At 45.2% G+C, this 23,174-nt stretch overlaps 1 protein-coding gene across 1 annotated transcript; it reads left to right on the forward strand.

Annotated features, from left to right (window-relative positions):
• The first annotated feature begins 1,936 nt into the window (after positions 1–1,936).
• VAMP8 (vesicle associated membrane protein 8) lies at positions 1,937–17,572 on the forward strand. The gene is made up of 3 exons (XM_048513547.1): positions 1,937–2,184; positions 14,302–14,466; positions 16,348–17,572. Exons 1-3 carry the CDS (start codon positions 2,182–2,184, stop codon positions 16,489–16,491), a joined length of 312 nt encoding a protein of 103 aa, XP_048369504.1. The 5' UTR covers positions 1,937–2,181; the 3' UTR covers positions 16,492–17,572.
• Positions 17,573–23,174: the final 5,602 nt, after the last annotated feature.

Consider the following 23,174-nt stretch of genomic DNA (forward strand, 5'->3'; position numbering starts at 1 on the left):
GCCTCTGTGACTTCGGTCTCCGCACTGCCTGGCGGAGCACTTTGTCTGTGAGAACAACATTGTGAACAATAAAAGTAGCATTGCTTCTGTGAAACTGAGCTGCTATGTGCGTCTGAGTTCCTACTGCGTTCCGGTGTGTGTTGTGCAATTCTGCTACTTGGGGATATTCCCCATACTTCACATGCAGTGCCCTCTGCTGGTGTCTGATCTTCTCCAAATAAGGTCCGTGCGGTCTGAGTTCTGTTCCCAACAGTTGAATGGTATGTTTTGTCAGGCATGCTACCAGACTGTACTACCCAGATTCATATCTTCTTTTCTGAATGGAAGAAGTAAGTACAGGCAGCAGCTGTTAACCATCCAATTCTCTAGTGATGGAAACACTGGCCATGCTGACAGCTGGACTGGAACAAAAGTCTAACTCTACTGGCAAACCAAAGGCTTCCAGGTAGCCCACAAGATGGTCAGAAAGAAAAAAAAGCCATCCCCTCCTTCCCAGGACATGGCCTTTGTAGGAATACCGCCTGGAATGCCAAAGTTTTATTTACCCATCCTGGGTCATAACTATTGGTGAACCAATCCTCCATTGACTAATCTAATCTCCTCTTAAGGCCTGGTGAGGCTTTAGAATGCTGGGGTGGAAGAGTAAACACCATTGTTTGGGTCTGCAGCTAAAGAATGATAGAGGAACACTTTTCAGAAAAACTAGATTAAAACCTCTGCAGTCTCAAAACGAGCACAAGAAGCAAAGAGAAGGGGTCGAATGTTCTAGTTTTCTATTTGCACAGAGTTTTTAATGTGAAGGAACAAGTCTGAATGCAACATCATTCTCTTGCATATGAGAACCCAGCCTAAGCAAGTGGCAATCACTACATCCTAGCAGATCACGATACCTTTCCTTGACACCCAGCATAGGGCACTGGTGAAAGTGCTGGGCACCCAAGTTCAGATTGCCGCTCTGCCATGAAGCATAAATAAATTCAGTTTAAGGAGAATGGTCCTACATCCTGATAAAGTGCTTTGGGTTACAACCAGATAACAAAAACAAGGCAGGTATTTGTGCTTAACTGGGCATTTGCTCAACATTTGTGGTGCCCTGTGCCCAACTACCAACGGAAAACACGTGACTATGTCTGCTTACAAACCATGCCTGACACCTTTAGCATCTAGTTTGCATAGGCAATCCTATAGCAGTCACCTGAGATATAAGCAGCTGGCTCTGTCCAGAGAGGAAGCCTTGCCCAATTATTGGCACCCCAGATCTGGAGATACCAGGAACTGAACTCACGATCTTCCTCATGCTCTGTGTTGAGCAATAGTTCCTCCTCAGTTGTAGCGTGCTGCTGTGCAATTGGACAGGCTTCCTTGCTGTGCAATTGGACACTGGGAGAAGAGTTGCTGGGCCAGTTGAGGTTAAAGGTGCTCCACAGAAGGATGTACTTGTGAGTGAGAAGGTAGATTGGAAGGAGATATTGGAATGCAGTTGCTGGAGGGAGGGAGCCCGGGGCAGATCCGAGAAGAGCCCAGAGGGAACCTGGGACAGGTTTTTAGTGGAGAAACTGCCCCAACATCATTCACTCTTTGTAGGCAACTGCCCTTTGGCCCCTTCCGCACATGCAGCATAATGCTCTTTCAATCCATTTTCAATGCACTTTGCTGCTGGATTTCACTGTGCGGAAGAGCAAAATCCACTTGGAAACAATTATGAAAGTGGATTGAAAGTGCCTCATTCTTGCTTGTGGGGAAGGGGGTCTTTGCTGGTCGCTTCAGCTTCCCAGTCGCTTGTCCAGCTCTGAGGCTTGTTAGGAGAACTTCCTGTCCTGGATTGCCTGCCAGGGCTCTTTGCTCCGGATCCCCGGGTGCGGCGTATGATCGCCTTCTTCTGCGCAAAGAGTTTACGAGGGCTGGGTTGCTCGGGCTGCTCCGTGCAGCAGATGACGCCTCGTCGAGGAAGTTCGGTGGAGCGACCCCCCCCCCCCCATGTAAGGAGGCGCCCCAGAGAAGAGGGGCGTTGCCGGGCCCTCCGCTTGAAACCCAAGAGGGCTCTTTAAGAGGAAGCGGGGCGGAGGCGGCCGGGCCCGCCCCGGGCCACCTGAGGGGACGAGGAGGAAGCAGGAAGTCTCGGAAGAGTTTGCAAAGTTTCCAGGAGCGACTGCCGGAGGCGAGCCAGCAGGAGACGGCCGCATGGTAAGACCGCTTAAGGACAGGGGCGCTGAGCTGACCCGGGGGACTGGGGGGATGTTCCCTGACGCCCCTCTGCGTGCCACCTGGCCGCAAATGTGGCGCAAAAAGAAGCGTCTTCTCCCCTCCCCCGGGTCCGGTTGAATTCCCCGGTATCCCCAGCCGGGCGGCTCCTGGGTGGTGCCAAGATCGGAGCATCGCCTCCTGTGCTGGAGCCGGAGCCACCCCCCCGGGAGCTTGGAGGAACCCGACTCTTTCTTCTCTGGCTCTGAGCTCTCCCGGTAGTGGGGAGGAGGCCGAGGGGCTTTGCTTTGTGGTGCTGCTCCCTCCCTCTGCCCGCCAGTTTTGCGCCGGGATCCAAAGGGGAAGGATTGAATTCGGGCCTTTGGTGCTGTGAAGTTTGGCAATACTTCGTAGTTACTGGAGGTGCTGAAACCCTTTTCTTGGGGGAGTCTTTTTGAGACCACTGTCATCTTTTGTCTTAAATGAAACCTGGGACTCTGGAAATTCTTGATGTGCCTTCAGAGCCGATGTGGATGGAAGACAGGCTAACTAGAACTTAGAAGTTTCCCCCAGTGTGTAAAGTTTGCTTTGTTTAGAACGCCTGAACTCAGCGCCAAAGGAAGCTGAAGTTGTTTGTGGCGAGAACCTGAATTCTGTGGCCTGCAGAAGTTTTATGCAAATGAAGCACACTTTATCAAAGAAGAAGCCAGGGGTTGTATATTCTCATTCCTTTGTACTCGGGCTTGTGAGATTCTCTGCAGCTTGAATGCCTGCTTTTGAAGCTGGGCTTTGCAACTAAAAGGCTAGAAACTGTAAAGAGGTTAGAGTGGAAATTCATAAGCAGGTGCAAGTTGTATTTAGGACAGCCATCTGGTCAGTGTGGTGTAATGATTGAAGTGTCAGACAAGAGTCTAGAAGACTTCAGTTTGAATCCCTGCTCTGCCATGCAAACTTTCAACATGCCTTGGGGCAGTCAGATGGTATCAGCCTAACCTATCTCCTAGGATTGTTTTCAGGATAAAATGAAGAAAGGGAGAATGTCGCAAACTGGTTTGGCTCCACATTGGGGAGAAAAGTTAGATATAAATAAAAATCTGATCAAGTTTATGGCCTTGGCTGAAAAAATCCAAGACTTTGGTGTGTCTTGGTTACAGTTATATAGGTGCTCATTCTTGGATGATTGGCCCCTTCTGCACACGCAAAATAATGCATTTTCAAACCACTTTCACAACTGTTTGCAAGTGGATTTTGCTATTCCGCACAGCTTTAAAGAGCACTGAAAGCAGTTTGAAAGTGCATTATTATGCATGTGCGGAATGAGCCATTGTTTCTTACAGATCAGTTCCCTTCCCTTAGTCGGGGCATGCTGCGCTGTATAGCCTGATCTCTTCATGATTTTGGCTGGAATCTAACGAAATAGCTGTGAGGGAAGCAAGGTATTAAAAATCAATAAATCCTGTGTAAGATGACCAAAAAAGGTTAACTCCCTCACTGCTCTGATCCAGAATCACTGGCTCTTTCTTGTATCTCAAGTTTGTCTTGAGCCACTACTTTCTGTCTCCTGCTCTCTCCGCTTCAATAAATCCTGTGGAAGATGACCTCAAAGTGTAACTCTCTCACTACCCTGAACCACTCACTGGCTCTTTCGTGTGTCTTAAACTTGTCATCTTGACTCACCACTTTCTGTCTCCTGCCCTCTCTGATTCACTAAAACTAACCTTGCAAAAACCACTGCCTTTCCCCAAGCAGGCAATTCCAAATCTGTCCACATTTCTCTCCATCTCTCTCTGACCGCTCTCCTGCATGAATCTTTCACACCTGAAGTTTCTTCTAACTCTGTCCTCCATGGTGATGGATGAATTCCCCATTTGGGAATCAGGGTCAAGCACATAGAACTTTCCGCTTATAAACTGGCGAACAGGGCTGGTTATCCCATGTCCAGTTTGAAGTGTTCGTAGCCCCAGAATGCTCCTGATTATTCCATGAGAGTGCCTTGGGGTTCTGAATGCCCCAACACCCCTCCTCAATTTACCTGTGGCTGCAGGGGCAGGAAGAATCAGATGTAGCCAACTGGGAGGGAAAATTCTCCCTCCTTCTCTTCAGGTCATTCCCACCCGGGATCTTTGACTGTGTGGCTTTCATGGTGCCCAGTGTACTCTGGAAAATATCAAGCATCCTGGAAACTACATGAGATTTGGACACATTTCAAGAATGTACTGGGTGACAAATATGTTGGTTACCTGCAACACTGAGGCATGGAAGGAAAAAGAGAAGCAGAAGAAGAGTTGGATTTATATCCCCCCTTTCTCTCCTATAAGGCGACTAAAAGGGGCTTACAAACTCCTATCCCTTCCCCCCTCACAACAAACACCCTGTGAGGTAGGTGGGACTGAGAGAGCTCCAAAGAACTGTGACTAGCCCAAGGTCACCCAGCTGGCATGTGTTGGAGTGCATAAAATAATCTGGTTCCCCAGATAAGCCTCCACAGCTCAAGTGGCAGAGTGGGGAATCAAACCCCAGATTCTCCAGATTAGAATGCACCTGCTCTTAACCACTATACGACCCTCCCCCCTCAAGGATGGCTCACCTTTGTGTGCCTCTGCATTAAAAGGTAAGCTGGAGCAGGGACGAGGAATGCTTCCCTGACTCAGGTAGCATTTGAGGTCTGCCATGCTCCCCCATGTAGGAAGTGAGAGTTACAAGTTGCCAGAACTAGTGCTGTGAGCCAAAGGAGTATGAATGTCAGCATGGCTGACTTTGCCAATGTGTCCTGGACCTTCTGGTATTCTCCGTCTGTATACTAGCCATTGATAATCCGAGGACTTTTGGTGCCATGCATACCAGATGATGCATGGCTCTGCCTCTGAGCTTTTCTCCATACAGCCTGATATTTTCAGCTGTCCATCTACTTGAATGTTTCACTACCATCTCACACTCTGTATATTAAAAACTGGATCCCCCCCCTCGTATATGATACATATCCATGGACAATATTGCCACCCACATTGTGGCAGACACGAATGCTTGTCTTTTGTGAGGTCTTCTCTCACCCCTTTTCTTCCTACATAAAAATGCCATTGCCAAGCTGTGCTGCATCATCATCCTTATAAACATAGCAAAAATACAGCCCCTCCCCTGCTCTTAGTATAAATTTGTATTGCTTTCATTTTCTCTGGCCTCAGTCCTCTCACGTCAGTCTCTAGAACTTTGCCTCCAAAACAATCTTCCTCACTTGTCACTCTGACCACGTGATGCACCTCCTTGAATCGCTGTGCCTGCTTCTGTTCCTGATTCCAGCACAAACAACTCCTTATCTTCAAAGCTGGCATGCCCTTGTCCCTCCCCTTCTTATCTCTCCACTCTTGCAGCCTGATACATCCGGCCCTGTGGCTGCTCTCCTTAGCCATCCAAAGGTCTCCTGATCCCATCAACAACTCTGCCTTTTCTACCCCTAATACTTGGAACTGTCTCTTGACATACCTGTGTCATGCTCCCATTCTCCCCTTCCTTCAGAAACAGACTTCTGACACAACTTCTTATACCCTAAAACAGGGATGTTCAATTCTGGTGCTTCAGATATTCATGGATTACGATTGCCATCAGCCCCGCTGGCATGGGGTGTTGAGGTGGAGTGTTGGGGCATTCAGAATCCCAATTGGCCATGCCAGCAATGAGAAGTCCTTGATGTAGGGCTAGGCCATGAACATCTGAAATGCCAGAGTTGGTCGTCCCTGTCCTAAACTAAGCCCAATAGAAGCAAATGCAGTTTGATCTTCACTTCTCTCCTACCCCTTCCCTCATTTCAAACGTTGTCTTTCAGGATCCCTAGAGCACTGGAATGTGTTGTCTCTTTCTCTGGGATTACTTCTGGGACTGTATTGATAGTGTCCTCCCAGCTTTCTAGTGAGTGGCATCTCCCATACAGACTCTGAGACTCCTGTGATAGAAGAGCCTGCACACCACATTCTGTTCCACAGACTTGATGGGTTTCCGAAGCAATTGCTCATTATCCAGAGACAGATGGCATAGCAGTAAAATTGGTGCTTGTCTATGGTGGTGTAAAAGGTCCATCATCCAAAAGGACAGAGATTGGTGCGAGCAGAAAAATGACTTTGGAGAATCTGAAAACTAACTTGAGCTTGGACTATATTTGTGTGTGCTAGAAAAATTTCCCATTGAGGAACACATGTGGGGGAAAACTCCTAGTACAGTGATGGCGAACCTTTTTGAGACCGAGTGCCCAAATTGCAACCCAAAACCCACTTATTTATTGCAAAGTGCCAACACAGCAATTTAACCTGAATACTGAGGTTTTAGTTCAGAAAAACCGGTTGGCTCGGAGGCGTGCGTTACTCGGGAGTAAGCTTGGTGGTAGTCAGTGGCTTTGCTTTGAAGCAACCATGCAATGCTTTGAATGGGTGAATCACGACCCTAGGAGGGTTTACTCAGAAGCAAGCCCCATTGCCAGCAACCAAGCTTACTCCCAGGTAAAGGATTGCGCTTTAGTTCTTCGCATGAAAATCAGTGGGGTTTAACAGCGCTTAACAGGGTTACCTACACTGCTTCCCCAAAACTAGAATTTAGGTTTAATGTTAATAATCAAGCCCAGAGGCCCAGGCCCGCCTAGATGTGTGGGAGGGTGGGAGCGACTCTGTGTGTGCCCACAGAGAGGGTTCTGAGAGCCACCTCTGGCACCCGTGCCATAGGTTCGCCACCACTGTCCTAGTAAGAGGGACATTTCCTATGGGAGAATTAGAAAATTAGGAGGAAAGGGTAATCCCTAGCCACTATAGTAACATTACACAGACCTGAGGCGTCTTGTAACATTTTGTTCCCCTAATATGCATTAGTCAGTTTACCTTTATGGCTTATATAATAATCTGTTACTCATCTTCCCATGATGACCCCTTAAGAGCATCTGGGAAGTAGAGACTCCAGCTTCTGTTGAATCTGGGAGCATCTGGGAAGTAGAGACTCCAGCTTCTGTTGCCCACTATCTTGGTGTGTATACAATTCCTCATTGTGTAGTTCCTGGCAAAGAATTTTGTGTTCTTGGACACTTTCAAAGAAAGGGTTATCTAGGGTTATGTTTAATTATTAGTAATCATGTTTTGAATGAATAAATGCTAATTTAATTCAATCATTAAAGAACAAAGGTATGTTAAAATATTGTCAGAAGCTAATTAAAACAAACCTGTGCATAACAAAATATCTCAGTCCTCTCATGTAGTCCTACCATTTCCTATGACACATAGCTGGCTCAGAGTTTTGACTAAAGCCATTGCAGTTACTGCTTCCTTTTTGTTCCATTGGTATTCCCTTTACAGCTGTGGATTTCAGTGCCAGTCAGTCATTTCCTTCCCTTGGACTTAGTTGCCTTGGCTCTTGAGTGGAGTGTTGAACACACTCTACTAACTGGTCAAACTGTCGCTTCCAGCTGTGGTGTCCCTTCTCTCCGCCACCCTCCTCTCTCCAGGGCAGAACCTGGCAGTAACTGGCTCTTCAGGGGTGGCCAACTTATGGTGTTCCAGATGTTCATGGACTACAATTCCCATCAGCCCCTGCCAGCATGGCCAATTGGAACATCTGGAACACCATAGGTTGGCCACCCCGTCTAAGCTATCCTTTAGGCCAGATCAAGTTCTTAGTACACCTGTATTCAATTAACCACATGGTGACCTTACCAAAAGTTAATCAAGGTCTAATTCTAAAAAAATGAGAGAATGCTGCTTTACTTCCCAGTGCCAGAGTCCCCTGCCCATCTACCTTTTCAGTGGGTCTTTCGGAAAGAACAGAGGCTCATTAATTCCTTTCCCCAACTGATCCTCTCCAACCATGTGAGCACTTGAGCTTCTGTCCATGTGAAATCTGACAGAGAACCTAGCTAACCATGTGACAGTTGGAGAACTCCAGTTTTCCAGGCTAGTATTTGGCAAACAGAATGCCCCTGAGAATACAGCAGTTGTCCATCCCTGTTTGAGTTGGTTGTCTTCCACAAGAGTGGGCAAAAGGCAGGAGATGAAGCAGTGACCCATTACCCATGAGCCACCTAGAAGTTTCTGGCATTGATGCAAAGAATACCTGTCAGTTTTGGTTGGACTGGACCTTGGTGCAATGCAGCAAGGTATTACTTTTAAAATTTTCAAAACAAGACTATATGCTCAAGCTATCTTAAAACAATCATGTGTATGTGCTGTTGGTTTGTAAAATATGCATATGTTTGTGAACTGTGAAAGTTCCAGTTTATGGGAGGAGGGAGTAAACCATGCCACGTGTGCTGTGGATAACTAACAGAAATTTGGTGTTGTCAAACGATCCATTGCAGGTTTATTAGCTGAAAGCAAACACAGCAATGTTAAGAACAGTTGGAAGTTGGAAGCTTAGTTAGGAGGGAATGTTTGGAAGTTGGGCCCCCTCTAGTGAGTATAAGGCTGTGGGGTGCTCTCCCAGTGGAGGAGTTTTACCTTGCTCTTGCTGCAAGTCTTGTGGAATAAAATCCAAAACGAAGAATGAAATCTGCATAATATCTTTTATTAGGAGAATCAAATTAACACAAAACAGAATGCAAGCCTTTGACTTCCCCAGAACTCTTCTGTTATTACAAAATTTGACATTACAAAATTTAAAAGGTTAAAAGGGTAGAAAGCTGATTTTTTCTGGATTTGATGTGACGGTTAGATCTTCCATGAGATGCATAGAGGCAGTTAGATAATGTGCTGAGCCCATTCTCTGGGAAGCTGTATGTGTCCTCCATTCATTCATTGCAATACCAAACACACTTCAAGTCCATCCATAATAGTCTCAAATGCCACTGAAAAGCAGAGTTCCCTTTCATGTGAACATCAGTAGGAAGCTCCTGACAGTTTCTGTATTAACAATGCATGAGATAAATGTACAGTGTTGAACAAGGCTGTAGAGTTAGTTAAAGCCAAATTAGGTGCTATTGCCTTGTTCTGAGAATGCAGTTTTTACCTAGACTTTCCTTCTTCTGACAATTCCTCTTTCTTTGTTGAAATTATCTATCTTTGAAGACAGCTTGGGAGCTTTCCAGAGGGATTTTGAGAAGTTAAAATAGTACTGTTCTCCATTCAGTTTATTTTTTTCTGGAGGCATATGATTGTGACTGGCACTTTTGTCTTTTGGGGGGAGGGTATCTTTAGTGGTTTCAATTGATAATTTAAATGTTGTGGATCCATTTGGCTGGAAAGATGGAACAGGGATGTTTTTAAATCCATAGCCTCTTACCAAACAAAGGTGTACCAAGTCCTTAAAGCTTTGTCTCCGTTCATCCTTCTTTCTTGCCTGACTGTGTTTATGCATTGTGTTGCCAGTCCGAACATTCTAAAATAAAGGTCTTCTGGAGGCCAGGATGTCTGAAATGAAAAGATGCATCCCTATGTCAATACCACACTAATTCGTAAAGGAGGATGCTTGGGGAAAAGTGACCTCCTTAAATCAAGGTCAGGTGAGAGGCAGGTGGCAGCCCGAGTGAAAGATGTGTTAGTCTGACGTGTGCTGCCTTTTGTCCTCCATTAGTCTCTTGAGGCCAAACATCATCTAGATTGTGTGTTCTATTGGCAGCTGAAGAGAGCAGTCTTGCTGGTTCTGGGAGATGCCTAGCATACTTGACTGACTCCGTGGAGGGAGAGGGTGTATTTGTGTGAGTGAGTGTGTGTGAGGCAGAGAGACTTCAGCTGGAGATCTGCTCAGGGTCCCCCCCTTTCCGTACCTGCACAACGTGAAACCAAAGCAGCAAATGTTGCCTGCTTTTTCAGCAAAAGCATAGCAGAGACCATAGTATGTTCCACAAGAAAACAAGCTTGTACGGCCTCTCCCTGTTTTTGCTGTGGTTGCCCATACACCTCGTTGACCAAGGGGATTCCGCATGGCAAGTCTGCCTGCCCTGTTTCTACCCTCATTCTGAGGCAGCGATCATCGCTGGGGGCTTTTAAAGATTTTTTTAAAAAAATAGTTGAATATAGTTATAACATTATAATAATTTATCAGATTATCTGAACTCTTATCTTCCTTTTTAAAGAAAGTAAGCCCCATTCCTCTTGTTACAGGGATGTGTTTTCCCCATAACAAAAGGAGATAGAGACTTTTTAAAATGAAAGTTGAGAATTCAGCGAGTTTGATGGACAAATACATGGAAAGGGGAAGGGAGACTGGAGCAAGTAAATAATGCTGTTGAAGTTGAGATGGGGATGATAGAATGCCAGTCCATATAGGTGCCACCTTAGCTTTATAGTGAACTTCCTTAAATATCACAGCAAAACAGATTTGAGGGAGGGGGAAAGCTTCTGTAAGGACAGGCCTTTCTGTCCTGTGAGACTCAAGGTGGCTTACAAGTTCCTTTCCCTTCCTCTCCCCACAACAGACAACTTGTGAGGTAGGTGGGGCTCAGAGAGTTTTGAGAGAACGGTGACTAGCCCAGCAGAATGTAGGAGTGCGGAAACACATTTGGTTCACCAGATAAGCCTCAGCCACTCAGTTGGAGGAGTGGGGAGTCAAACCCGGTTCTCCAGATTAGAATCCACTTGCTCTTAACCACGACACCACACTGGCTCTCAACCTGTGTGTAAATGACTGATGTCTAAATTTCTTCCTATCAAGAACCTGGACTGGATGCTTAAGATGTATGTGGGAACTGGAGGTGAGACTCTTAGCCTTTAGCTTGCACACTGGAGATCAGCACTTTGGCACCTGTGGAATGCTTTCTGCAGAAGTGCCAAACATTTCTGCATTCTACTTGAGTGTCATGGTCCTTGCATCTTGGTTGGGTTATTGCAACCTGCTTGACTGTCACCTGAAAGTAACATAAGAAGTTTTGTTTAAAGAAGTCTAAGCCATGGAGAGATGCTGAGGAATTTGAATTTGGCTAGACAGGAGATATTAGAGAGATCTAATTGGTGAAAAAAGCAAAATGTGGATATTCCATTAAGCAAGCGTGCTATGCCTTGAGTTTTCTGGGCACCTTGTATTGCATAATTTGAACAGCAAGTCACAATAAAAAATAGTTGCGGCATTTTCCAAATGTACTGTGTTTTAACAAAGAACTTCTTCTGGTCAACAGATATATAAGTTGATCTATAGGTTGAGTTGAGCTACATTCTACTTTTGACCCATTGTGACCAAATGCCCTTTTTCATGTAGTCGTTCTCAAATGCAGTATGTGCCAAAACAGGTTCAGCTTCATTCCTGTGAGCCAAATTTTCCCACCCCAAAAGGAATTTGTTGGCTGTGCCTCTGTTTATTTTACTTCTCTTGCTTTACCTTGCTCCAGCCAGCTTCTGCCGGGGACTTCTGCATTTAGTGTGGTTGAATTCTCCACTCATTCCTGATCCAGAGACCTGACAGGATAAGCAAGAGGTTGCTTGTTGACTCTCTGCATGAGTCGCTGCTCAGGCCTTTCTTTGATTAGTGAGTCATGTATAAACATTGGGGGAATTTATTCTTCCACTTTTTTTCAGTGTGAGGGTTGGATGTGTGAGCAGTCTTAAACCAGAAAGCAAGTCTACGTGGACTTTGGAAAGTTGGACTGCAGAGCTCTACACCTTCCTCCACTGGGTGCTGGGGGCAAGAGAAAGGCTGGTTGTTATCTTTCATTCCCTGAATTTTTATCCCTCCTTCTGAGAACAGCAGCCTGTAGAGCCCAACTTAGCTTGAGTTTGTCAGAATTTGGAAGTTAAGCAAGATGGGTCATGATTGGTTCTTGGATAGGAGACCACCAAGGAAGACTGGGGTCCCCATGAGTTGGTCGTGATTTGGCAGCATGTTTCTTTTCCTGAGAATCTGGCTCTACATGTTACAGAGTAAACAATTATGTAGAATTGTTGGGCAAGAGCTGAGATTTTATTATTGCAGCATCTTTGAATTGGGATGATGACGAATGGTTTTGCTTCATTGTTCCTTCGAGTGGTGGTTTGAACTGTTGAGCTGCATATTTGTTTAATCTCTGGCCTTGTGCTGTGTCTCTGACTCCTGGTATGTGGGAGTCCTTTAGTAGTAACACTGTTGTTATATTCATGATTCTGTTCAGCACAGCTTCCATTGTCTAATGGGCCAAACAAAATAAACAAATGAAGAAGCAGATTCTTAATTTAGTTACTTCTGCCTGGATGTCTATTGGTTCTTACTGGATGAAAGTTCCAATACAAGTATTAGAATAGTTTTTAAAGAATTTGGAAGATTTTTCCAAGGCCAGAAATTTCATTTTGCTGGCAAATGACAGTTCCCAATATAACAAATGTTTTGAGAAACAGACTTTTAGCATTAGGTGCTAGAATGCTATCAAAATAATATACAACCTTATGTACCTTTTCCAGTGTCATGATATATTAGAGTGATATATGTTTGGGCTTTATTTTGTTTTTGTTATTAATCTTATTTGTATATTTATATACATTTTTAAAAGGAAAAAAAGTAGAAATGAAATATATTAAACTCTGCAATCAGTGTAGCAGCAGAGCTGCCATCTCTCTTTCTTTCTTCTAATCTTTTCTAAAAACCCACTTAGGCTGCAAAGACTTCCATATCCCAGCCTTAAAACCACAGCTGCGTTTGCACCACTTACCCCTCAGAACGTGTACCTGTTCTTTCCCCCATCTCTTCTCTTGCTGCTGTCATAATTTAGAGCGCAGGTCCTTTAAGGCAAGAACCTGGTTCTTTTGGGAGAGGGGAGGGTTGCCCACATTAGTTGGATGAAGCATCATATGCATCTTCAGGACCAGCAAAAGGAAGTGCTACTTCATCCGGATCATAATTAACTTGTGGAACTTACTGCCACTGGATGAAGTAATGACCACCAGCATGGGTGGCCTTAAAAAACAGTTTGTGGAGGATTAGACCAGCAACAGCTATTGGTTATGATGGCGAAAAGGAACACTGCCTGTTCAAAACCTGTCTGTCTTAGAATTCAGTTGCGTGGGACAAGAGGCAACAATACCGGGAGGCTTTGGCAACTGTATTCTATTGGTGTCAGGAGGGTAATGATGCTTGTCTACAGTAGAAGAACTAGATTCAAGTCCAGCAGCACCTTCGAGATCCACAAGATTTTTGGAGCAACAGATAACAGGCCTTCCAGGGCATCTTGTGGCCACTATGGGGAGCAGGGTGCTGTCCAAGGTCTGTTGCATTGTGGCCCTTAGATTATCATATACTGTGATGATACCAAAAAAGGTATCGATTCCCAGCGGAATGTTGTTTTTGATTCTGTGTATCTGTTCTCTTTTGGTCCAAAAATAATTCTTTATAAAGCATGCTGGACACCAGTGTGGTGGTTAAGAGAAGTCTTGCTTATGCTGGTATTGCAACCCCCCATCCCCTGCCAAATCATACTTATGCCAACATGCTAATCTTTAAGGGGTTTCACTCTGGAAAGAATTGCTGCAGATCAGTAGCTTGGCAGAGACCCAGCATGGCACAGTGGTTAAAGTGCGAGACTAGCAGTGAGAAGACCTACGTTCATCTCTTGATTCACCATGGAAATGGACTCTTGCCAGTCATTTTCAGTCAGCCCAGCCTGGAGGGGAGTGTCGCATACTTTGTCCAGGAGCTCCTTACAAAGTGTGGGATTAAATTGTGATTACGCTCTGTACATATCAGCAGGCTGTAACCACATGCAAGATTCCTGTGAATATCTGGCTGGTAATGGATAGGGCAGGAGGAAGGGTAAACTTCAGCAGACAGGCAGATTTCAAAAGTTCAGGAAATTCTACAGTAGGATTAAAGTGATTATTCTTTTTGAGCATATTATTGAGCTTTTATTTTAAAAATGTTTATGACGGTCAGGTGAGCTGACTTGTTTCAGCTCTTCCTTTTGGGTTGCTATATGTTTGCATTGAGCTGTTTTTGTGCAGAAACACTTCATTTTTCTTCCATTGGTCCCCTTCCCATGGGTCAGCTACATCAGGGTGACAGAGTGAGAAATGGGCAGTTTGAATTCACGGGGATAATTTTCTGGAAGTATTCTTGCACAGACCCTACTTCTTTCTCGTATTTCCCATTGGGTTATGTCCCACGTTTATTATTTTGTGTGGAAGCTATTTGGATTTTCCACCATGAACACCCAAGTATTGTCCTTTGTTCTTGCTGATTCCCTGTTCCTTCTTTTCACAGGAGGCCGGCAGAAGTGGTCCCGGGATGGCCAACAACCAGGTGAAGAACCTGCAGAATGAAGTGGAAGGTGTAAAGAATATCATGACACAGAATGTGGAGCGGATTCTGGCACGGGGGGAGAATCTTGACCACCTACGCAACAAGACAGAGGATCTGGAGGCTACGGTTAGCTCTGAGATGGTGTGGCGGGGGGGAGGGCAGTAGTCAAAGGGAGAGGTGAGCCTCTGAGAAATGTGAGCGGGGGGAAGGGGAGGGGTATTTGTGGAGCATCCAAGCAGGAGGTGACTATGGAAAGGAGCATTTTGCCGCTTTCCACAGCAGTGCGGAGCATTGACAGCGAGGGTATCACCTATCCTCTCTGTAAAAACTGAGATGGCTTTGTACCACCCAGCGCACAGCCAAACTTCTCACCAAACTGATCTGAACAACATATGCCAATCTGCCTGCACTGCATGATGTAGCTGTGGTGTGGCATTTGGGGGGCTGATGTGGGGTTTTTGAAAGGCAGAAGATCTCTTCCCTTTTATGAGAGTAGGGCCAGATGAAAGTAGGAAACCAATACTAGTTATCTACTTCAGCCATGTGACCAGTGGATGGGTGGGAAATGGGATGTGGGGAGATGGATTAATGTCGTGGAGTCTGCTGAGAGCACTAAGTATGAGCAAGCAGAGCTGAATGGTCAGGCTATGTTCTAAACAGCATCAGTGGTAGCCTGTTTGTGTGCCTGACTGCATATTTTGGAAAGTCCTGGCCCTCTGCCCTTTGTTTGCTCTAGTCTTAATGTCCATTTCTCTAGCAACATATTGGCTGCTTATGAGTTTGTCCAAGATAGCAGTACACCTTTCAGACATCCCTGATCATAACAGGGTGGCGTGTAACTACCCTCCAAGACTCTTGAGTTGAGCTGCAGCAAGTCAGGGAGAAGTTGCTGCTTCTCTCTCCCTGGAGCTTTGACTACCCAGGGTGGAAAAATGAAGCTGGAGAAATGAATGGACTTGATGCAGTCCTATTAGAATTTGTACTGACTTTAGTGCCACATGCAAAACTGCTGTTTGGCACCTATTGCATATGCATTGGTTTTTCACTGGACTAAGAGATGGCCATTAAGTGGGGGGCAGGGGGTGGCGGGGAACAGATATTGCTAAGGAATTTGCCGGTTGTTCATCTCTGTTGTGTCTGTTCATTCTGTATGTTTACAATTAGGGACTTGCTGAAGCTCCTGTGTATGCATGCTTCTTTAGGAGACGCTGATGCTATAGAATGGGGGTGTCCAACTCTGGCACCCCAGATGTTCATGGACTACGATTCCCATCAGCCCCTGCCAGCAGTCATAGTCCATGAACATCTGGGCACCAAAGTTGGACACCCCTGCTATAGAACCTCCAGGATGAGCAAGTTTAAAACAATATCAGAATACTCATATTCACAAGTCATAACCAGATGCTGGTTCATCTTATGATGACTGTGCTATTTATGGCTATCAAACCCTGTAAATTTATATAAATTTGCTCTGGGCAGACTTGTCCTCCTTTGCTGTGACCACCTCCAAGGAAGCAAACCCAAATTTCTTTGCTTGAAAAATGCAGAGGGAAGAGACCCAGCCTGTCTAAATTTGGTTTGCAGACTTCAATACAAGATTGGATTTGGAGCAAAAATGCATTTATTCCAGTCTGGGTCTATCAGCCAACCCAATACTTCCAATAAACTTACAAGTAGAGCATGAATACAACATATTGCTTCTCACCAAACATCTGGTATTTGGAGGCTGAATACATCTGAATGTGGAAATCCTATCTAGCCGTCATGGCTTATAACTTCTGAAAACTCTCTCCTCCATGAATTGTCTAATCCCTGTTTAAACCCACATGCAATACCAGTCTAAGCAAAATTATGCCTTTATAAACCCACTGATTTCAGTGGGTTAAAGAAGGCTTGAGATTGCATTGCAAATCCCAAGATCTGCTGATTCCTTTCCAGTTAGAAGAAAGGTGGGGGTCTTTCTCTTCCTATGCTGGTAATTAACTTATCATTTAATCTCCATTGCAGTCGGAACATTTCAAGACTACCTCGCAGAAGGTGGCGCGCAAATACTGGTGGAAGAACGCCAAGATGATCGCCATAATCTGTGTCATCGTTGCTATCATCGTCATTCTGATTATCCTCTTTGCTACTGGCACTATCAAAACTTAAGCCTTCTTCCTGCCCTTGGATGTTCTCTGTGTCTTACATACCACTTTCTCCCTTACTAGCTGAAACTTCTAACTGAACCATTTGGCCAAGCACTGCCATCAAAAGGGCTTTGGGCAGTCCCCAAGGATACCATCTCTCACTTGCTTCCTACATTATGCAGAGGGGTATCCCATCACACTCCTTGCTGCCCTGCTGTTCCTTTCCTTGGCCTCACAATATTAACAATCTGTTAGGCAGGAATTACATCTCCTGCCCACAGCCTAGGTTTTCAGAGCTTCTTGGGCCTCACTGAACCATTGGCTACAGATTTGGGGGGGGGGGGGTTGGTGCAAGCTGTAATTCTTGATGCAGATCTGTGTCAAGCAATTTTCTCCCTCTGCCACTCCCCTTCTTCCTGGGCATATCTGAGTTTTGATTCTGTGGATTATAATCTATCCTTGTCCCTTACCAGAAAGCCTATGTGTAGCTCGAATATCCTAAATTGTGTGTGTATCCGGGTGGGGGTGGGTGGGTACGTGTATAGAGTTTTTGTAATTATGGTATCATGGAGTGGGGGAGGATTTCTCTCTTTCAAAAATAAAATGGGAGGGTGTTACTGATACTTGTCTTGTGTTGTAGTCCCCTATGAACACTTAGGAGGGGACTTGGGCTGCTTTAAAAATAGGGGAAGATGGTTTTTTTTTCTCTTTTTCTTAAAGGTGTTTTGAATTCCTTCTTCTTCCTGAGCTGCATATAGTTTTGGACCTTGATCCCTAAGTATGAAAAGAACAGGTTTTTCTCCCAATGTTGCAACTGCTATGGGAGAAAGGTGTTTTTTTTTGAGCACTCCTCTTTGTTTTCCAGTTCTTCTTCCCCTCTCAGGAAATCTTGTGTTTCCTTTAACTTATATTTTTACCAAGATTGTTTTCCCTGACCGGTCTTTTCCCATCCTTTAGGAACCTCCATAAAAATGGTCCCCTCTCCTCACCAGCAAAGATTTGGTAGCTGTAATAAATGTATTTATAAGTCACTGGCTAATACAGAGTTCTGTCCAGAATTTGCATCTGACTTTGATTTTGTCGAATTAAATCTAATAAGAATATATCAGTACGGGTGGTGTTCTTTAAAAAAAAATTTCCCTGAAGCAAGTGCTTCCTGTACATTATTTCAGAGTCTGTTTTTGAATATCCAGATTATTTCACACAATAGCATCTGCCAGGTAAAGCAGGTCAATGACATTGTCAAGTGGGCAGCGAGGTTGGGAAAGTGTGGGTCTGCCTTCTAGCCAAAGGACACTAAATCGGGTATTTCCTGTCTTATGGCTCATTCTCTTCTTTCCCTTGGTGTTCTTGCTCTGGGAGGCATGTTGAAGCTGTACACTTTGGCAGAGCTGGGAACTGCCAGTCTGTTCTTTTTAAATGCTTGTCACTGTCCTGTTCGACAACTTAAAGAGCCATATTGATCAGGATGTATATTTTGGCTTATTAAAAATACCTTTAGCAACATTGAGAGGCAATAGAAGGACACATAGTGAGGCCTGCCTGTCCTCAGCTCACAGAAAGAGGACACGTGATGCATTTGTTACTTTTTTCCCCTTTGGAATCAAGAAGCTTTAAGGGACAGCTGGTTGCATTTTTGTGGAAAAACAGAGTAGAAAACATACATCTGGGATTTGCCCAAGTGTTTGAATCCTAGCTGATTGGCACAGCAGCCAGCAACTTAATGTTGAAGCAAGTGGATCTTGCTTCCTGGATCAAAAGGAAGGGTGGCAATCAAGGCTGCAAGTGAGTCTTAAGAAGGAACAAGAACTGTACACAAAACTGCTTTATACTGAGTCAGATCATTGGTCCATCAGTATGAGTACTGTCCACTTAGACGGGCAGTAGCTCTCCAGAGTCTCAGGTGGAGGTCTTTCACATCACCTGCTCCCTGGTCCTTTCAACTGAAGAAGCTGGGGCTCTCTGCAATGAGCCACAGCCCCTCCCTTAGAAGGGCTGCAAACCATTTTAACAGTATGTTTTCTTGTGCAAACCTGATTGAAATTGCTGAGCTAGTTCTGCATTGATGAGGGTGGAAATTGCTGTCAAGTCACCGCTGATTTATGGTGACCCCTGGTAACGTTTTCAAGGTAAGAGACATTCAGAGGTAGTTTGCCATTGCCTGCCTCTATGTCATGACCCTGGTAGTCCTTGAGGGTCTCCCATCCAAGTACTTTCCAGGACCGACCCTTCTTAGATTCGAGGATCTGATTATATCGGGCTACCCTGGGCTCTCCAGGTCAGGGCTGTAAAGTGATTGCTGCCAGCAAAGGACCATTTATTTGGAAACCAACGCAGTGTTGTTGTTTTGTATCGACAGAAAATCACCTGTCGTCTAAAAATAAACAGCACCCCAATCCATTTTCAGAGTAAAGCTGGTACATGACAATAAACTGCTCAAGCAGTGAGAATCAGTGGAGCTGGAAGGCCGTGCCTGCCCTACAAAGCCCCATTATCCTCTGACTTTCAGGGCTGTGTTATTTGCATTCCAAATATTTGAAGGTGGTATTGAGAATCTTTTCCACTCTTAACAAAAAGTTCCTGACCTCACTGGTGTGCAAAACTAAGCGAACCTGTAATTTCTCCCAGACAACACTAAAAACTTCAAGTGTGAAAAGACCTCACCCATTTTAAAGCCACAATCTCATTTCTCAGTTTATTTTACCAAATGCACCAGTTTGATGTAGTGGTTAAGAGCAGGTGGACTCTAATTTGGAGAATTGTGTTGATTTGTTTCCCCGCTCCTACACTTGAAGCCTACTGGGTGATCTTGGGCCAGTCAGGAAAGGAAATAAGTTTGTAAGATGCTTTGAGACTCCTTCTGGTTGAGAAAAGTGTGATATAAATCCAAACTCTTCTTCTGATACGTCATGGTGAGTTTGTTAGATCTACTTAATGAGCAGTGACTGATTTGATCTGATAGCCTCATCTACTTATGTTCAACAAAAGGCAACCCACCCCCGCAAAACTCTTCTTCCCTGTTCACACACCTATCCTAACATCTGTGATGGACCTCTGGGTGCTGTTCCATATCTTGAGCAACCTCCATTGTGAGCTCTATTGTTGCAGTGGTTATTCTGATTGGCTTACTTTCGTTCAGTTCAGAGGTGAGCTGGTCACTTAACTTACTGGGATGGTTCCCAGTGTAGGACTGCTGCCTCAGAGAGCAATCGGCAGCCAGGAGCAAGAAGAGACATTGGCCAGATCTGAGCAAAATCATTAATGCAGGGCTTAACTCACATCACCGGGAGCAGCAGTGGTGTAGGAGGTTAAGAGCTCGTGTATCTAATCTGGAGGAACCGGGTTTGATTCCCAGCTCTGCCGCCTGAGCTGTGGGGGCTTATCTGGGGAATTCAGATTAGCCTGTACGCTCCCATACACGCCAGCTGGGTGACCTTGGGCTAGTCACAGCTTCTCGGAGCTCTCTCAGCCCCCCCTTACTCACAGGGTGTTTGTTGTGAGGGGGGAAGGGCAAGGAGATTGTAAGCCCCTTTGAGTCTCCTGCAGGAGAGAAAGGGGGGATATAAATCCAAACTCCTCCTCCACTTGTTGTTGTTATTGTTCCTGGGCTGTTTTAACTCTCCAGTCTGCCCATGCCTCAGCAGTATATTCAAAGGCTATTTCCCCCTATTGGAAATACCCTTTTAATATTTCTCTCTCCACTAGGTTGGAAGGTAACTGTGTAAGATGAGCTATTTTATGGCTGGCTTCGGCGGTGACTGCTCCCTGTTTGCAAAATCTGGAACATTTTAAATGAAGCTTCCTATAACCTTTGTTAACTATTTACTGCAGTGTGCTGTGCAAAAATTGAGTTTGGAGCAGGGGAAGCTAGTTCAGTTGCGGAATTGTTTTTTGTACTTGGACTGAGCCACTGTTTAAGCCTTTTCACATGTTACTCAGAATATGGCTTCATACAACTATTAGTGTTTGTATATGCCGTTCTGCTTTTAGAAACATAATGCATGCAATAGTTTCAGGAAGTATTGCAGCTGGGCTTGAGATCCTTCAAACTGCTGCAGAGGGCTTGGTCTCTGTTGCCCTCCTGTGGCCACAAACCTCTGATTTTGTGCATCCCAGAGCCGCCTTCTTGTTACCTAAATAGAAAAACTGGCCCACTAAACATTTTAGGTTTTGGTTTTTCCAGAATTTGCCTTAGATTCAGAAGGAGTGACTAATGGCAGATGCCAAAAAAAGAGGGAAGGGTGGTGTAACTTTTGGGATGTGATTGGAGGCAAACATAGTGGTACAAATAGCCAGGTTTTGCTGGCTGGATCCTCTGGTCACATTGAGCCTTTCATAAATCCCACCTGTCTGGTCTCAAAAGTAGACTTTGCAATATGTATTTCTCTGCAGTGTGGGCTAAAAGTTGCTTGCAACACGGCTCCTCTATTTTATCCTCACAACACCCCTGTGCAGTGGTGTAGTGCCAAGGGGGCTGGGGGGTGTTTGCTGTGGCGGGGTCATTCTTGTGTGGGCAGGGGCGCAGGGCGCACGCGTGCTCAGAGGCGTAGCAAGGGGGGAAAGCACCCGGTGCACCAGTGTATCCTCCACCCCCGTCCCACCCCAGAATGCCCCTGTCCCCACCATGCCCCGGAATTCCCTCACCACAGCCCCACAGGGGTGTGCCCAGTGGTGGGATTCAGCCGGTTTGCACCACTTCGGCAGAACCGGTTGTTAAAATGGTGCTTGTAAACAATCAGTTGTTAAATTATTTGAATCCCACCACCGGAACCGGTTGTTAAATTATTTGAATCCACCACTGGGCTTGCCCCCAGTGTGTTGTGCTCTCCCTTTCCCCCTTGGAGCTACGCCTCTGTGCATGCTCTGGGCACAGTTCCCCCTCGCTCCAGCCCTGCCCCTGTGAGATAGGTTACCCTGTTAGAGTGTGACTGTAAACTTTTCCATAGCAGAGTAGAGCTTTGAACCTGGGTCTCCCACATCCTAGTGTGACACTAACCCCTACACCCATGGTGGCGAACCTTTGGCACTCCAGATGTTATGGACTACAATTCCCATCAGCCCCTTCCAGCATGGTCAATTGGCCATGCTGACAGGGGCTGATGGGAATTGTAGTCCATAACATCTGGAGTGCCAAAGGTTCGCCACCACTGCCCTACACCATGCTGATTCCTTTAAATAATTGGGCAGTTATTATGTCTTTCTGTATTGTTTTATGCAGTGTGCTTTATATAGGCAGCATGTTTCATGCCAGCATTGCTGCCTTCAAGCAACTTTATGACAATTTGTACAGGACTGCAGCATACTCACAGCTTTCCGAGAAGGAGTCTTTTCATCTGGAACCCACAGGGAGTAGCCAGGCTACAAAGACAAGCAGGAGTAACGCAAATGTTTGCATTTGATTGTACCAGTCTTACATTTCTCCCTGACTCTTCCAAATAGTTCTTCAAATACTTTCAGTTAAGCAAGCATATAGGAGCCTCTGATGGTGTCTGCTGTTCCTGTAGCAAAACAGAGGTACCAGGACACCCGCCACGGCGCCACCCCAAGATGATATTCTTTAAATGTGCCAAAGTTCAGGGAATGGTCACTAATCCTCTGGAAGCAGGAAAGCTGCAGCAATGCCATTCCAATACACTTTTTAAAAGCAGCTGGTCTGACTCGGCCAAAGAGACAAACGGATTAAGTAGCTTGAAGTGAAGCAACAGCAAGATTAGAAAAGAGAGGCAAACATCCCGCTAGTCTAGATATTTCTCTGCTCTGCCCACCCCATTTGGCAAGTCTGACCAAGCTTTCCACCCTTTGGTCTAGCCCTGGGAGGCTGGCCAGGGTAGAGACAATACTGGCTTTGTCTACGGCATTGCCGTAGATAGAAAGGACATCACTAACTTGACTGAGACGCTTCTTATTTCTGCCAAGCGAAGGCTGCATTTCATTAAACGTGCAGAGGGAGAGAGAGTTTGTGTTGGGTTTTTTTAAGCACCTGTGTTTCTTCCCCACCATGAGAACCCAAACCTCCAATAAATATCCTATTGGCTCTACAGAAAAAGGCCAAGGGGGGGGGGGTCCCTCAGATTTAACCTCCCCCCACTGCTGCCTGGAGCAATAGGTTTCCAGCTTTTTTTCTGGAAGGTTTCCGATGCCTTTAACATACCTGACAAATAAAAATTGCTTATTATGGCAGCAGCAGTAAAAAGCCAGTTTATGTTGATAAAAACTGGTGTTCTGGTTAAACTCAATTGTACACATCAGTTGTGTTTGGAAAGTGAGTCAGTGCTAAAAACTACAGTCCTATATCAAAAACATCTGCCAGCAGAGTGTTGTTCAGAGCAGAATGTAGTCTGGATTCTCGGGTAATTAAAAGCCCTGCTAGAACCATGTTTCTAATATGTGATCTGAAAGTTGCAAGTTAATAACTTCCTAGCTGCAGGGTCTACAAATATCAGCATATTGGTAACTATGCAACCTTATGCTCCTTAAAAACCTAGGAAACAAATTTAAAACTTTTGCATCTTTAACTCATCTTGCTCACTGCAGCTGAAATGTGGTTATCCATGCCTGCATAAGGGTTCCAGTAGCCTATACATTGCATGAATGGAAAGATGCCATATTTTCTGCAGACTGAAAATCTGCCTTCAGGGCTGAAGTACACGTGACACGTGGCATGTCAAGATCAGCACCCCACCCTTGTAATTTGGTCCTACAGTG

Source organism: Sphaerodactylus townsendi, linkage group LG12, assembly GCF_021028975.2.
Source record: "Sphaerodactylus townsendi isolate TG3544 linkage group LG12, MPM_Stown_v2.3, whole genome shotgun sequence".
NCBI lineage: Eukaryota > Metazoa > Chordata > Lepidosauria > Squamata > Sphaerodactylidae > Sphaerodactylus > Sphaerodactylus townsendi.

Bases quoted from the DNA above. Each gene is read 5' to 3' on its own strand.
- VAMP8 (XM_048513547.1), top strand. The intron at 14,467-16,347 runs GTTAGCTCTGAG...TCTCCATTGCAG, and splicing joins CAGAGGATCTGGAGGCTACG to TCGGAACATTTCAAGACTAC.